Source organism: Pyrus communis, chromosome 6 (genome assembly GCF_963583255.1).
Source record: "Pyrus communis chromosome 6, drPyrComm1.1, whole genome shotgun sequence".
Classification (NCBI taxonomy): Eukaryota; Viridiplantae; Streptophyta; class Magnoliopsida; order Rosales; family Rosaceae; genus Pyrus; species Pyrus communis.
The window spans coordinates 15,293,042-15,309,453 of NC_084808.1; the positions used below are offsets into that span (position 1 = coordinate 15,293,042).

General features: G+C 38.1%; 1 protein-coding gene across 1 annotated transcript; it reads left to right on the plus strand.

Moving 5' to 3' along the window:
• The first annotated feature begins 13,975 nt into the window (after positions 1-13,975).
• LOC137736114 (uncharacterized) lies at positions 13,976-14,644 on the plus strand. Its single transcript, XM_068475446.1, has one exon. It carries the CDS (start codon positions 13,976-13,978, stop codon positions 14,642-14,644), a length of 669 nt encoding a protein of 222 aa, XP_068331547.1.
• Positions 14,645-16,412: the final 1,768 nt, after the last annotated feature.

Sequence of the window (16,412 nt, forward strand, 5' to 3'; positions counted from 1 at the left end):
CTGCCCCAGTATAATTAGATGCACGATGACTTGTACCGGGATTCCTAGAAGTAGCCATAATGGTCTTTTTCAAGACTTAACTAACTGAAGGATTTTGGGTCTCTTGGCCTAATCAGAGGGAAACTTGGCCCTAGAGATAGAGGGGGCACATTACATAATATTCCCTAAAGACGGTTGCCATGGAACCCTAAAGCTGCTACCAAGTGACTAAGGTAGCCTACAGTTTCCAGAAGACTGTCTACGGCTTGCCATTCGAGCAATAAAACCGCACTAGACTTATACAACCACATATTCTTGTGAAAGGTTAAACAAGCTAGCGTGCATATGCGAAGCTTTATCCATTGCCGACATACTACGTAGTCGATAAACTTCACCTCTGCCAAGTGCGGAACAACATACACCAAGTCTTAAAATGTTGTGATACTTGTTACGTAACCTACGAAATTGGAGAAAGCCAAGGTTAACAGCCTAGTGGTCACACGGACTTGTCTGCTTCTGTAAGTAAGGTGTCCAGCTGCCGACTATATGGCTAACAACTTTGTAAAGTTCTACACTAACACTTACAGCTGCATAGGCTACGCTGTCTGTCTGCTTATAGAAAAGTAGCACGACTGCCACTGGTCTATAAAGTCTAAAGGTTAGGGCATGCACAAAAGAAGCGAAGATGGAGAAAAGCAAAGGAAGCAAGTTTAGTAAATTTTCTAGCAAAATTGATAAACAACTAGCAAAAATCGACGGAGTTCAAGCAAAGCAAAAAGCAACAAGGGAGAAAATCCGAAAGACTACCTAAAAGACTACTCTTCAGCAGCTTGGGCACTCCACGACTACTCGGTCGTCACATGTTTAGCCTGGGCACCATTTCAACAACGGTACCATCCGGAGCTTCCCCCCTGGTTGCTCCAACTTGGGTACCAGCATCTCTGACTACTTCACCAATAGAAGCCTCAAAAGTAAAGGCATGCAAATCCTCCGGAGAAATAGAGAACGTCTCGAAGTATTTCCCAGCAAACTCAAAGTTAGACGACCTACCAAAGAGATGATCTACATAACCTAACTTATAAAAATCGACCAGACTCTGCATAAGCGAAGCTTCGAGTCTAGTCTTCTCACCCTTCAGCTACTCGTTATCCTTGAGCAAACCAACACGGATGCGCTGCATTTCATCCACTTCCTTCTTCGGACTCTCATTGATCTTCAAAGCACCTTGGAGTTCCAATACTTGTGGTTCAAGCCTATCAACGACCTTCTTGAAGTGGATCAGTTAATTATAAGCAGCAATCAACTCTTCACCCTTTGTATAAGTAGCAAAACAAAGCTCAGAAATAACACTCTCAAGATCTTGAATCTGAGGTATGTAACATCCGATCTCCTCATCTACACTTTCATACTCAACTTGGATTGTGTCAAGCCTAGTTTTTAAGTCAACGATCTCTTGGCAAACGGTCTCAAGCTACAAAGAAGTGAGGGCAGAGATATTAGACCCCTTCAAAGCGACGAGCTCCTATTTCAACCTCTTGATCTTCTTGGTAGAAGAATAAGTTTTGGTTACCACAACCTTTGCCATCTCCTTAGTAGCTTTGGTATCCTCTTGGTCAAGAAGCACAAACTCGGCTGCCAGAATAGCCGTCTTTTGCATCATGGCAAGTAGAGCAATCTTCTAATACTCGATCGTATGTGTCGCAAAGGAGCTTGGCTAAACAACCCCTCTAACACCATCGACAAACTTGGCACTAACGTCTATGTCTTCAAGCAGATTTGGTTTCAAAAGCGCACAGATCTCAGTAACCTCCCCATAAGCAGGCTTGGTGAATTTCTCATAAATGCCCATGCGAGTAGTCTCCTCCTTCCTAGCAGGCGAATCAGTCTCAGCAGCAGGAGGAGTAGGCCTTGGCACCACTTTAGCAGCAGAGTCCACTTTATCGCTCATCATATTAACAAGCCTCTCCAAAGGTGAACCAGACTTAGCTCCCAACAGATACCTTGGCACTAGTTTCGGCACTAGGGGCACAACAGAATCTCTACGCTGAGCAATCCTATCAACAATTGAACTAGCCATCTTTGGCATAGCAGGCGTCACTGGCTTAAATCTAGCAACCTTATATTTCGTCCCCTTAGAAGAAGTTAAGTCAATCGCAAGCTTGGGGGCAGCCGGCGAACCCTCGCGAATAACGGAATAAGTCTTTGGTTTTTTATTAACCGACATCTCTTGAGCAAGCGGGGAAAATCTTTTTTCCCAGCTTCACTTGTAGCGGGATCCACAACAGCGATCAGACGAGCCAATGCATCCGCCTTTATCCTATTCATCTCTTCTCTTGGGAGCAACCCACATTTTCCCCGCGAAGAGGACTAAACAGCCAATGCCATTCATGGTACTCAATAGGGGAACTCAATCCATGCTGGCTTTTCCCTCATTTTTCTTTCGGACTAGCAGGTAAGAAGCTTGCTTACCCAGCATTCCAGCAACCCACGAGTTCCGTGATCTCCTAATTTCTCTTAATCGTCAGCCTGGCTCGTGAAAAGTCCAAGAGCCCAAAAGACATGAGCCATGCAACTCACCTTGCACTGCGCCCTAACGTCACAATTTGCGGCCCCAGCCGCACAACTGCTCTTGGCTTTAGCCAAGACGAGTAGCCTAAGCAGTGGTCCCAACCACAACACTCTTTGGCCCACGCCGAGCCGACTCCTGGTCTCTGCCAGTTGTCGTGCCGCACCACCCCGATGGCTGTCCCGCGATAACACTATCCAAGAAAAGGACAAGGAAAATTAAATTTTTCTTATCTCTGTGTAGTGTGGAGAAGATGAAGAAAGTAACGAAAGATGATCCTCTACGCAGGCAAGTGTAGAAGATTGCTAGGGGATGGGGAACAAATATCCTCTAGCCTTATCTCTCTTGTAGGGTAGAATAAATTGCTCTCTGAAGTTGATTTAATCATTTAATTTAGAAGTCATTTATTTCCTTTTCCTAGAAGGATCTAATTTCCAATTAAAGAGGGAATCTACATCAAAATAGGAAGCGATCCTATGTTTCCTATAGCAAGAACATCTATACACCTGCTGCCCTTTCCTGCGAGCAGCCTAATAGGTGTAGGGGCATTTGTGGAGCCAAAAATAATCAGGAAGAATACGGAGGTGACACGTGGATTCTAGGATGAAAATGACAAAATTACCCTTGAGGAACACTGGAACTTCTACGCGCGAGTAGTGGACAGTCATCACTCAATCAAGTTAAAAGTGCCCAAAATAGGTATTTATTCAAAACCTATTTCATCCATCCTCATCAAATCTTCTCCACAAGGTAACCAATCATTCATTTCTAATTATATTAATTAGCTAATTTATTTATTTATTACCTAATTAATTTATTAATTAGCTAACAAATCATGAATCTCACCCAAAACACCATCCAAGTGGCCGGTTCCCATCCTTCCAACGGGGTCCGCCACACCCCTATAAATACCATTTCATTTTCTCCAAAACTCAATTTCAATTCTCTTGTTAAATTCTCTAAGTTCTCCAAACATTTTTCCCTCAAAATTCTAACTTTGGCCTCGGAGGTTCTTTGGCCAAAGCCCCCCCTTTCCCCCCAACTTTATCGTGGGCGCATGAGGCTCTTGGCCTTAACCTAAAGTGCTATTTGTTTTGTAGGTATAATTTTGTCCAAGAATAAGGAGGAAGAAATTTGTATCCACATGCATGTTAAAAGTGAAAGCAACGAGGTTCAAATCACAGTAGCTAGTGATTTGGTTGTGCAGGGCTTCATATGTCTGCTTCAAACTTTTAATAGACTGACCTGGAAAGCAAAGTTAAGAAGAAAGATGGCCACTGCTTTATTTTTTAAAAAGTTTCAAGTTGATTTGCAATTGCATTCTTTACAGGTTTTAGAAAAGCAAGTACCTTTGTCGTCCATGCATTTGCCCAAGGTCATGGATTTTTGACTGAGCTAAAAGAGAAAAGACAAGTATATAATTAGAGGAGAAAGACTTGATTCCACAAGGATTGAGGAAGAATTCTTGCTTAAAGTACGTCGTGGCATGATCACATAACTTTGTGTTTAATTATGATCGAAACCGTTCATATTATAAATCATTCTGTAGAAATTATCTTTATAAAAATCAACTAAAACTAATATCGTTTAGTCATCGAACTGTATAAAAATAGATGGACGAATTCGATAAAAGAATTATAAACTATTTATTTGTTACAATTAATTAACTAAACGATCTTAATTTTAATTGACTTTTGCAAAAATAATTTTTACAGAATGATTTATAGTATAAACAATTTTAATCTTAAGTAAGAAATTCTATGAATACTCTCGTATTTTGAGGAGGAATTCTTTTTTTAATGAGGGCGCCAACGCCTTTACCAGGTTGGAAAGTAACCTATAAATTAGGTTTAGAATTTTTTGTATTTGGTTTTTAAAGAGAAGGCATAATATTCTTCAAATTTCATCTAGAAGAGCCCCGGCTTTTCCAAAAGGCTACACCGAGTATACTTGCACTGAGACAGATATGAGCAATTGTTTGAAATCAAATAAGAGAGTTTTTGTCACTTTATGTGTCATACTGACACAACCGTTGTTTGAAACCAAAAAATGTTCTCCTCCTCGTCAAGAAATAGTGTGACAACCTCATCCTACTTTTACGATTTTATAAATTTTAAAAATGTGAATTGAATAAAATACCCTAGAGGCGAGATTGTTGATTTTCGTTGACCGTCTTTGTGAAATCCGGTCCTCGAAATTTCACTATTCATTACGTATCTCGTTATTTAAATTCGTATTTAACGTTTACATTATCTGTATTCGTTAATTTTAGGAATTAAATAGAATAATTATCGAGTTTAAATTTTCGTAATTAACCTTTAAAAATTCGTTGACCTTTCAAGGTCACAAGTAACGTTTTCAAATAGATCTCAAAACTGCGAACAGATAGGTGAAAGCCGTTTGCGAATCCGGGTTTTAACAGTATAGTTACGGACATTTGAGGTCGTTTTACTAAACTCTGGATTTCAAATTAATTAAAACTCCCACCATGTGGGAATTGGAACCAATCATATATTTTTTTAGGACCAATCAGAAATTAGGGAGGAAAGAGAGACCAATAAGGAAAGCGAGAGAAAGCTCTCAACTTTCCTGTCAACCTATCCACGCGCAGCACCCTAGTTTCGACCCGGAGGGATTTCCAACCAACTTCCACCATTTTCCAGGCAATTTTCGCCCAACCTTCACTTGCTAACAACACACAACCTTTGTGCAACCCTTTTCCCTTCCAAAAACTGAGCCTTTTGCCTCCTAAACCGTGAGGACGACGCACATCGTCTTGGGGTTCTCAACGGCAATCCGCCGTTCCGGCGAGTTTCATCACCCACCATCACTTTTAATCAACTCCCCTAGGATTCAGAAACAAGACCCAACCGGTGGTAGGGGCGGCGGAGCACCGGCGACGGCGAATCGAAGCTCATCCATTTTAGGGTTTCCGATGTGTGCGAGCCAATTTAGGGCCTTTCTCGGCCAAATTGGACTTGGCCACAGGTATAAAACTTGCTCTATTCGTTGAGATCTTCATAACTGTAAAATTTGAGAATTTTTGGAATTAGTTGAATTTTCCAGCGAGCCAGGGTGGTCGGCAGCCGCATGCGGCGGCGCGTGGGCAGAGATACCATTTGACCTCCCTAGGCTAAAATTGGTGCCCCGATTTCATATTAGACATCGAATTGATGAAATTCCATTGTTTGATTATATTTCGTTAAGGGCCGCCACTTAGTTATTATATGATTCGACAATCTGACCATTGGATCATCACCAAACTTTAATACGTAATAGTACATAATATTTAAGGATATTAGGAGCTGACAGATAGGGAATCTGATGTAGGGATCTTTCCAGATGAGTTTTCTAAGTTTGTAAATCTAAACGTTGGCCGCCACTTAATTTTAGTGATTGGTGGAAATCTGACCATTGGATCGTTCCGAAACTTTAGAATGTTGTTCTAGAACCTTATTGGATCTTTCGGATTAAGTTACGTAGGGTTGTGGACCTTACCATCGACCTTTGACTGACGGTTGACTTTTGGTCAATGGGTTACAAATCATTCTAGAACATCCTTAGGGATGTGTTTTATGTAAGTTACGTGTTCTATCGATAAGAATTCTGAGACGTGATTTGATATTTGTTTTAGGTGATGATCGTTTGTGACGCTTCAATATTCGTGCTAGGGAATTGTAGCGCGAACTTTAGGTGAATGAGTCTTTTCTTTGATATATATATATATATATATATATATATATATATTGGTTACTTTCCATATATACAATTATTAATAAATTCTCTACGAGATTGTCATAATTAAACTTATGTTTATAAGAAATGCCTTATTGTTGGGAAATGATGAGATAATCCTACGAAATGCATAGGCAAGCTTACTATAAGTGGACTTAATTATATTTATGTTCATGAATAGTATGATATTGATTGGAATTGTCGAATGGCTATGGAATGATTATAATTATGTTATTTTGCTCATCATTTGCTGCACCAATGTCAGTGCTCGTCTAGGGTCAGGGCCAATCTTTCACGTATACGTTCACATCCACACCACACGCTTACCTTGGATCTAAGTAGGTGCCAGTCATGTCGTACATGTTGCAATAGTCAACTCCGACTCGTATGTGACCACAAATAGCGCCAGTCTTCACATGATTGTAGCACTAGAGCGTATATTATGATTACACCCAATCCCGTCATATAGATTGCATTAGGCAACTCCGACTTGTGTGCTAGCATAGATTGATGAGCATCAGTTCAGTCGTACAGGTTGCATTAGGCGACTCTGACTTGTGTGTTAGCATAGATCGATGAGCATCTGATTTTATTATGCTATTGATGAGATATTATGATTGGTATATTTATGGAATTATTGTTGATTTGCAATTGATTTCAGTTGATTTGCAATTGATTTCATACTTATACGTAGTATGATTTTCTTGAAACTATACATGTTTTACAGCGAGGGGTTATAATGTTTTCAAAGGTTTTTATTAAAACTTTATTTTTAGGTTCACTCACCCTTGTTTTTCACCCCTCCAGGTTTTAGTAGCTGAGCTTTCTTATCGACAAGGATTCTTGGTATAATTTTCACCCTATCTTACTGCACTGTACTTATGCTCTGACTTCACGTGTGAAATGGGTTCATTCCAGCTCACAGCGCACTCTTATATTTATGCACTTTTAGGTTTAAATTTATTCACAAATTCCACCACACTACATTTTATGGCTTCGTCACCTTCTAAGTGTTGGCCATCATAACTTGATTCGAAATCCAAGTGGACATTCCGGGTCGGGGGTGCCAAATAGACATCTCATTATGGTCTCCATGTATAGCGTGAACAAAATTGCGATTCTACTATAAAACTAATTGACAATATAAAAAGTAGTTTACTAACTTATAAGCACATACAAAATAAATTTTTTTTTTCTCGATATGAGTTTAATATCCTCAACATAGAGATGGCTTGATGTGTGCTTTGTATATGTCTGTTGTGTCTATTATCACTATAACAGATTTGTACTATTACATTTGTTTTGTGTGATAGATGTTTAGGAGTTTTATTCTTTTTGTTATTTGTGCGAATTGATTTTCAAAATCAACGATTTGGTCACTAAAATATATGTCTCCATTTTAGCGCCCCTTGTAACCATTTGTTTATCAATGAAATCATGTTATATATCATTTCTGGAAGAAAAAAAAAAAGATAGACATCTATTTATTATATTATATCGTGATAAACGTTACACATGCAAATCAAAAACATATTTCTTACCCAAATCACTTTCTGATGCATCAAAATCAATCCTCAGTTTAAATCAATACGATTATTTTTCCTTTTAAGCGTGTATTCTTTGTACAGAAATTCAAAACTCTTGTAATTATATATACTGATGTGATGACTCATGTACAATTGAAACCACAACTAATCAAGAACATATACCCAGAATTCTATGCTTCTCTTGCCTTCTCCATATTATCTTTCACGGTAATAGGTAATATTATACATATATATATATATATATATATATATATATCTCTCTCTCTCTCTCTCTCTGAAATATGATTTTAACTCTTGAAACTCAAGTATTTTTACATAAAACCCAACTTAGTCTTTTTAATTGAATAAAACCCGATAACTAGGCTCCACATAAGCAAATTCATTAATTGTGTTTGACTTTACACATTTTGCATTTTCTAGATGCGTAAAATACCCCTAATTACAATTTTAATGTATACATTTAATTCTATGCAGATTTGAAGGGAGGGATTAATGAAAAAAAAAGAATTAATATTTAAATTCATTGCATATTAATATATCATAACAAATTGTATGTTAATAAATAAATCAATAAACATTAATGTTATACTTTCCTTCAGATTTCGTAATTTTTTTCCAAATTTGCATAAAATTAGACAAATTTAATTTAATCTTGTCATTTTCTTACCAAATGAAAACTAAAAAGGAACTATGGAGTAATTTACATAAAAATATAGGTAAATTATTTGGACATACGTGTTAGTAATAAAATATTGGGTGATTTTGTATAAAATCAATACAAAGTCACCACATTGATAATAGATCAACAATATTTATAGAGAATTGTTATTGGCACTCCAAAAATCTCATTCTCTACTCCAAATTTTCTATATTAGGAAAGAAAAATACACTTGTAAGGAGTGTAGAATGAGATTTTTGGAGTGTCAATAACACTTCCCTATTTATATTAATTATAAATAGGTCAATCATGTATTTGTGACACTTAAATGCATTTAAAATAAACAAAAATTACAGAATCTGCCATTACAGCTGGCACCCACTTCAACCGACACCAGATTTCTCATATTTCCTAATTCTATTTTTTATTTTTTTTTTCATTTGAATTCAGACACTGTGTTGCAGTGTCCATTTCATAGTTTTATTTTTTCCATCACTCACATGCCTCATACGTACTCGTTTTTACATTTGAATTCAAACATGGTAATGCAGTATTTGTTACCTGGTATTATGTTTTTATTTTTCGATTCAGACATTGCGTTGAAGTGTCTGTTTCCTAGTTCTATTTTTTTTCATCACTCACATGCCTTCTATGCTTAACACCTCGCATGACTCTTGATTTCTACATTTGGACTCAGACATTGCAACGCAGTGTTCATTTCATGTTCTGTTTTTTACATTTGGATTCGGACACTGCAACACAGTGTTCGTTACCTGTTTTGTTTTTTTCATTTGGATTCCGACATTGCAACGCAGTATCCATTTCCTGATTTTCAATCGGTGATCCTAGCAGTCTGCATTTTCTGATTTTGAATTGCTGACCACAGTGTCTGTTTTCTGGTTTCGCGTTATAGGCGGGTAAACGTAGGTGGGAAAAATGCAAATGTGTACGGAAACAGTTTTGTGAAAGGGGATTAAAAAAACCCAAACAGTTTCAATTGCTTAATTAGCAATCGAAATTGTCAAGCTCCAAGAATTTGCGAAACTGTTTCCTCTCTGATACATCAAGTCAACTACAAAAAAATAGTTTTTAATCCTACTCAAGTTTCATCGTTGGTATCTAAATGTTTTCCTGACTTAATGAATTCTTTCTTCAAACATTGACTTTACAATATCATCACCCCATTGTGCTTTATAGATTTAAAGACCTTAAGAAGTTACAGAACTTCACAGCTTTTCATAGATGAGAAAGCTCATGTGTTTGATCTCCACAAATCCCACCTAAACACCAGCAGTCGAACCATTGAGAATCGATGTCGTCAATTCCCAATTCTGCTAATTCCAATTCGATTTTAGAAGCTGAGGAGAGAGAGATAGCGACGAGTCTGTTGATACTGAAGGCAGGGCTGGTGATAGCTGGGATGTGCGTAGGCAGGTACATAGTGGGCCCACCTCTATATTGGCACTTCATGGAGGGCTTAGTCGCCGTCTCCCACTTTTCTCATTCCTCCTCATTCGCTTGCCCTCCCTGCACTGGCGATTGCTCTTCTCACCATGTCCTTTATCCCCGTTGGTAATGACATAAAGCACCTGTGGCATTCATTATTGACTTATCTCTAATTAATAAAAATATTTCATTGATTAAGTCCAAAACAAAAATATGTCATTGATATATGATTAAATTGTAAAGTTTTTATTGACTTTTGGCAAAATTATCTTAAAATATTCCCAGTATATGTAATAATACATGCAAAATAAATTACCTACAAAATAAATAAAAAATGTTATTTGATTCAATATTAATTTATCTATATTTGATATAATAAAATATAATTGCACATATATATTACTAAAATGTGCCCAATAAATGTAATAATGCATGTAAAATTATTTACCTACAAAATAAAGGTACGTAAGTTGATTAAAAAATAATATATCTATTACTTTTTGTTTATGAATCTTAATTTACCTTTTTTTTCCTTTCTTTCTTTGTACAAACATAATGTACCTACAATATATAATTCCTACTAAAACTAATATATATTTGCGCGCGCACACACACGTGTGTGTATATATTAGTAAAATGTGCCCGGGATATGTAATAATGCTTTAAAAAAATTTATCTACAAAATAAAGGAATGTAATTTGATTGAAAAGATAATATTGTACTACTTTTTGTTTATGTAGTTATAATTGACCTATTGTCACATCCCGGCCCGGGGCAGATCACTTCCCGGGCCCGCTCCACCACCGTAGCATGATATTGTCCGATTTGGGCTTACCATTCCCTCACGGTTTTGTTTTTGGGAACTCACGAGCAACTTCCCAGTGGGTCACCCATCATGAGATTGCTCTAGCCCCCTTCTCGCTTAACTTCAGAGTTCCTACGGAACCCGAAGCCAGTGAGCTCCCAAAAGGCCTCTTGCTAGGTAGGGATTGGAATATACATTTAAGGATCACTCCCCTGGGCGATGTGGGATGTCACAATCCACCCCCCTTAGGGGCCTGACGTCCTCGTCGGCACATTTTCGGCCAGGGATTGGCTTTGATACCAATTTGTCATATCCCGGCCCGGGGCGGATCACTTCCCGAGCCCGCTCCACCATCGTAGCACGATATTATCCGCTTTGGGCTTACCATTCCCTCACGGTTTTGTTTTTGGGAACTCACGAGCAACTTCCCAGTGTGTTACCCATCATGGGATTGCTCTAGCCCCCTTCTCGCTTAACTTCGGACTTCGGAGTTCCTACGGAACCCGAAGCCAGTGAGCTCCCAAAAGGCCTCTTGCTAGGTAGGGATTGGAATATACATTTAAGGATCACTCCCCTGGGCGATGTGGGATGTCACACCTATTGTTTAATTCTTATAAAAAAAATTAATTTACTTATACTTTACATATAAATATAGAAAAATTATTTTTGACACGCATATATAATAACAAATCAAAATGGCTAGTGTATGTAATAATTTGTGTAAAATAATTTACCTATAAAATAAAAGAATATTAATTGAGCCTTGTTTTTTTTTTTATCAAACAATATTATTTGATGCAAAATAACTGATTATACAAAGGATCCTTTTTTTTTTCATAGAAAAATGTGCCTATAATTGTTTATGAGTATGGGTAAATTAATATATATATATATATATGTTAAATATATTTATCAAACAAAAAAGGTAAAATTTCCATATGGGGTTAATTGCTAATCGTAATTATGGTGAGTAATAATATTTATTAACACAATTAGGGTTTTGTGGCATAAGTTGTAAATATGTTGTAATAATTGGTTATATATTTATCTACATGGTAGTCTATTTGAAATTTGAATTTTATTTGAATGTTTAAATTAGTTGGGTTTTTGTTACATCCCACATCACCCAGGGGAGTGGATCTTGTAAGTCTTATACATATATTTCCATCTCTACCTAGCATGAGGCCTTTTGGGAGCTTACTAGCTTAGGAGTTCATCGGAACTCCGAAGTTAAGCGAGTTCAGGCGAGAGCAATCCCAGGAAGGGTGACCCACTAGGAAGTTCTCATGTGAGTTCCCAAAAACAAAACTGTAAGGGCGTGGTCGAGGCCCAAAACGAACAATATTGTGCTATGGCGGAGTCGAGCTCCGGATGTGGTGGGGGCCCGAGCCAAGATGTGACAATTTGCTATCAGAATCAATCCCTGGTCAAGTGTGTCGACGAGGACATCGGGCCTCTAAGGGGGGTAGATTGTTACATCCCACATCGCCCAGGGGAGTGGATCATGTAAGCCTTATATGTATATTCCCATCTCTACCTAGCACTAGGCCTTTTGGTAGCTCACTGGCTTCGGAGTTCATTGGAACTCCGAAGTCAAGCGAGTTCGAGGGAGAGCAATCCCATGATGGGTGACCCACTAGGAAGTTCTCTTGTGAGTTCCCAGAAACAAAACCGTGAGGGCATGGTCAGGGCCCAAAGCGGACAATATCATGCTAAGGTGGAGTCGAGCCTGGATGTGGTAAGGCTTGGGCCGGAATGTGACAGTTTGTTATCTGAGTCAATCCCTAGTCGAGTGTGTTGACGAGGACGTCGGGCCCCAAGGGGGGTGGATTGTTACATTCCACATCGCCCAGAGGAGTGGATCCTGTAAGCCTTATATGTATATTCCAATCTCTACCTAGCACGAGGCCTTTTGGGAGCTCACTGGCTTCGGAGTTCATTGGAACTCCGAAGTTAAGCGAGTTTGGGCAAGAGCAATCCCAGGATGGGTGACCCATTAGGAAGTTCTCGCGTGAGTTCCCAGAAACAAAACTGTGAGGGCGTGGTCAGGACCCAAAACGGACAATTTTGTGCTACGGCGAAGTCGAGCCTGGGATGTGGTAGGGGCCTGGGCTGGGATGTGATAATTTTTGTTTGAAAAATAGAAGTTTCAAGAGTCTTTCTATAAAGAACCCTTTATATACATATACACATATACACATATATACATATACATATATACATACATACATATATATATATATATATATATATAGGAAACCTTTAAGGGGAGGGATCCCCAATTTTTTTTATAAAAATGGGGATTAGTTGTGGGGTTCACACCGCATCGAACTTTAACGATTTGAACCGTCTATTTTTCAAGTTGTACCTCATAAATCATCCTTGCAAAATATTAGCTAAATCGGAAATATTTAAGACATCTAATTGAGTTCAGAGAAATGAACGAATACTTTGTTATATAAGAAACAATGAAATTTGATCTTGATAATTAAATAGGAAAATGGTATCGAATTGAATTGAATTTTTGCAAGGATGATCTATGAATCGAGACTTACAAAATAGACGGTTCGGATCGTTAAAATTCGATATGGAATGGGCCCCACACCTAATCCCCATTTTGTTTTTCAAACCATGAGGATCCATTTGCATAAAGGGTCTATGTATTTATATAACTTTTAAAAGGACCCTCTATTTGTAGCTGTTGGATCAAATTTTAAGGATCCGGATTAATAGATTTGGTGGCTTTAGTGAAAGAGATTTGAAGAGGATCTCTTCCCAAATCACACAACTTCTGCAGCCCACTGAACAAGAAACACAACGTGACATGCTGGAAACCCCACCACATATACAACTCAAAAGTTTTCAAATACTAAAACATCATTTGTTTCTTTGGTTGGCCGTCTTTTCTTACCAAACTTAGGACCCAAGTTTGCTCCAAGCGCTCAACTGGGGCCTCCAAGCTTTGCCGAAAGTTGAAACCACTTAGGCTAAGCAACCAACTCATCATTCATTTCTTTATTGCCAATTTGCCATTCTAATTCCAAAAGCTGAATCTTTCTTAGTTGGCTGGCTGCTATGACTACAATGGCATTTCCGGAAATTTAAACGAAAAACGAGAATATTTTCTGTAGAGCAAAACAGAAAAGTAAGGTATCAAAACTTCTTCCATAAGAACCATCATAGATCATACCCTCATTTGCCTTATCATTGCAGCGAAGTTTTTGTGTAAAGAGGAAACGATGATTTCGTTACGGTCTAATAATTCTATGTCACGCCGGACGCTGGCAAAGAAGTTTGGCTGCGCGAAGAGGGCGTGGAGGACCTTCACCGATAAAGTACAATCAAAACTCCACAAGCTCAACATCCCTAAAGCAATCAAAACCACCGCCCGACGTCTCTGTGCCTTGCGGAGCAAGTTTCATTTTCTTATCCCATCCAAACTCCGCGCTTTCACCAGAAGTTCCTCTGGCTTCCCTAGTAACCGATACTATAACCATCACTATATCTTTGAATCCCGCATCGATTATGCACGGGGAAGATCTAGCTACCAGTACCACAACAATCTTCATCATACTAAGCATACGGCAGCCATACACATAGACGAGCTCTTTGAAGAGCCTGCCGCCTGTGTGGACGCCAAGAAGGATCCACATTTTGGTGAGCAAGCAGAAACGACCAAAGGAAAACAGGCAGTCGATGTGGACGATGACTTGAAGGTTCTGACAAGAGATAAGAAGAGTATGTATAGCGTTGAAGATGCATGGCAGGCGGTGGTTGCTAAGTCGCCTCAGCTGCGGGTGGTGGATGAAAGAGCGGAGGAGTTCATTCACAAGTTTAGGCAAGACATGAAGCTTCAGAAGGAGAAATCCCTTCTTGAGTTCCAGGAGATGTTGGCTCGCAGTTCTTAAATTAATTATAATTAGCTTTATTACTTTGGTTAGTTTCATTTTTTTTTTCCCATACAAAATATGGAAGTGATTGAACAAGCTTGAAGGTTTTGCTGGTTTTTGGGTTTCAGGGTTTGACAAATACGGTGGTTTTCTGCAGAAAGTGTGAAGATGCATTGAAAGTTTTAGGTTTTCTTTTAATTTTTATTTAACTTTTTTTTGCGGGGGTTTCATATAAATGGATATGATTTATTGTGGATTGGTGAATTGATCGAAAATTTAAGATTAAAGATTTTGTGTGTGGATCTGAAATAATGAAATGATTTATGTCTAATATATAATGCATTACTTTGTTGAAGTCGATTATTGAATCAATGGTGAGTCTAAATTTGGTTGTAAGTAGTGTACTTGATTTGGATAAACTCCAACCATTGATTTCCCATGAGAAAATTGTGTTTTATATAAATACATAAATTTGCACATCTTCACCCCTTTTGAGAGGTTTAGTTGTGATCATAGTAACCGATTAGCATATAACCAAACAATAAATAATATAATATATATATAATGGAGTAATGAACGCAGTAGGAACTCATGAAGGACAAACTAATAACCATAAGGTTACACAAATGCTCAACTTGAAGTCCTTACTTTTTGGCATTGGTAATAGACGAGTTAACATGACATATTCAAGATGATATTCCTTAGTGTATGCTTTTCAGAGATGATATAGTATTGATAGATAAAAACAGGAGGGAGTAAATATGAAGTTGAACCTTTGTCGGGAAGTGTTGGAATCTAAAGGTCTTCACATAAGTAAGTCAAAGAAAAAAAATATGTGGAGTGCAAGTTCAGTGGGGAAAAGGGTCCAAATGAGATAGGAATGAGGATTGGAGACCATGAAGTACCAAAAAGCGAACTCTTTCATTATCTTAGATCTATCTTACAAAAGAGCGGAGGATTAGACAAGGATCTCAACTATAAAATACAAGCTAGATGGATGAAGTGGAAGAGTGCATCAAGTGTATTGTACGATCATCGTATGCTATTAAAGCTCAAGAGAAAATTTTATCAAACGACAATAAGGCCAGTAATGCTTTATGGCATGGAGTGTTAGGCAGTCGAAAATCTACACTTGCAAAAAATAAGGTCAGCAGAAATGAGAATGCTTCGTTGGATGTGTGGGCACGCAACAAAGAATATGATTAAGAACGAGGATATCTGAGGTAAAGTAAGAGTGACAGCAATTGAAGTTATGATGCAAAAAAATCGGTTAAGGTAGTTTGGACACGTGAACCGAAAACCTACAGATGCTTCTGCTAGAAGATGCACCTATAAAGAGGCCTAGGGCAAAAGGAGTAGAGAAAGAGACATTCCAAGTCTTTAAGAAAAGATACAAAGTACTAAGGGCTAACAGACACATGATGCAAAGCCAAGCGCAATAGCGTTATAAGATTCACATAGCCGACCTCACTTGGTGGGATAAAGTTTTATGGCGGTTGTTGTTTGTTATTCGTTCTAATTTGTTTTATCCAATCAATGAGCTAAAATAAAATATAATTGTGTAGGAGGCCAGCATTTCAGTTTTTTTTATGCTAGCAATTACTGACGGAGGACTGAATCGGACGTACAGAAACTCAAATGCTACAAGCCCCTTGCACATATTTGTATGTTAGTATCCTAGGATTTTCCCACCACTATAAATCATTCACAACTAATGTATTAATGCACCAAAATTCACAGTACACTAGCTTCATGCACTCATGCGCGTGCAGAGGGCATTTTTTGA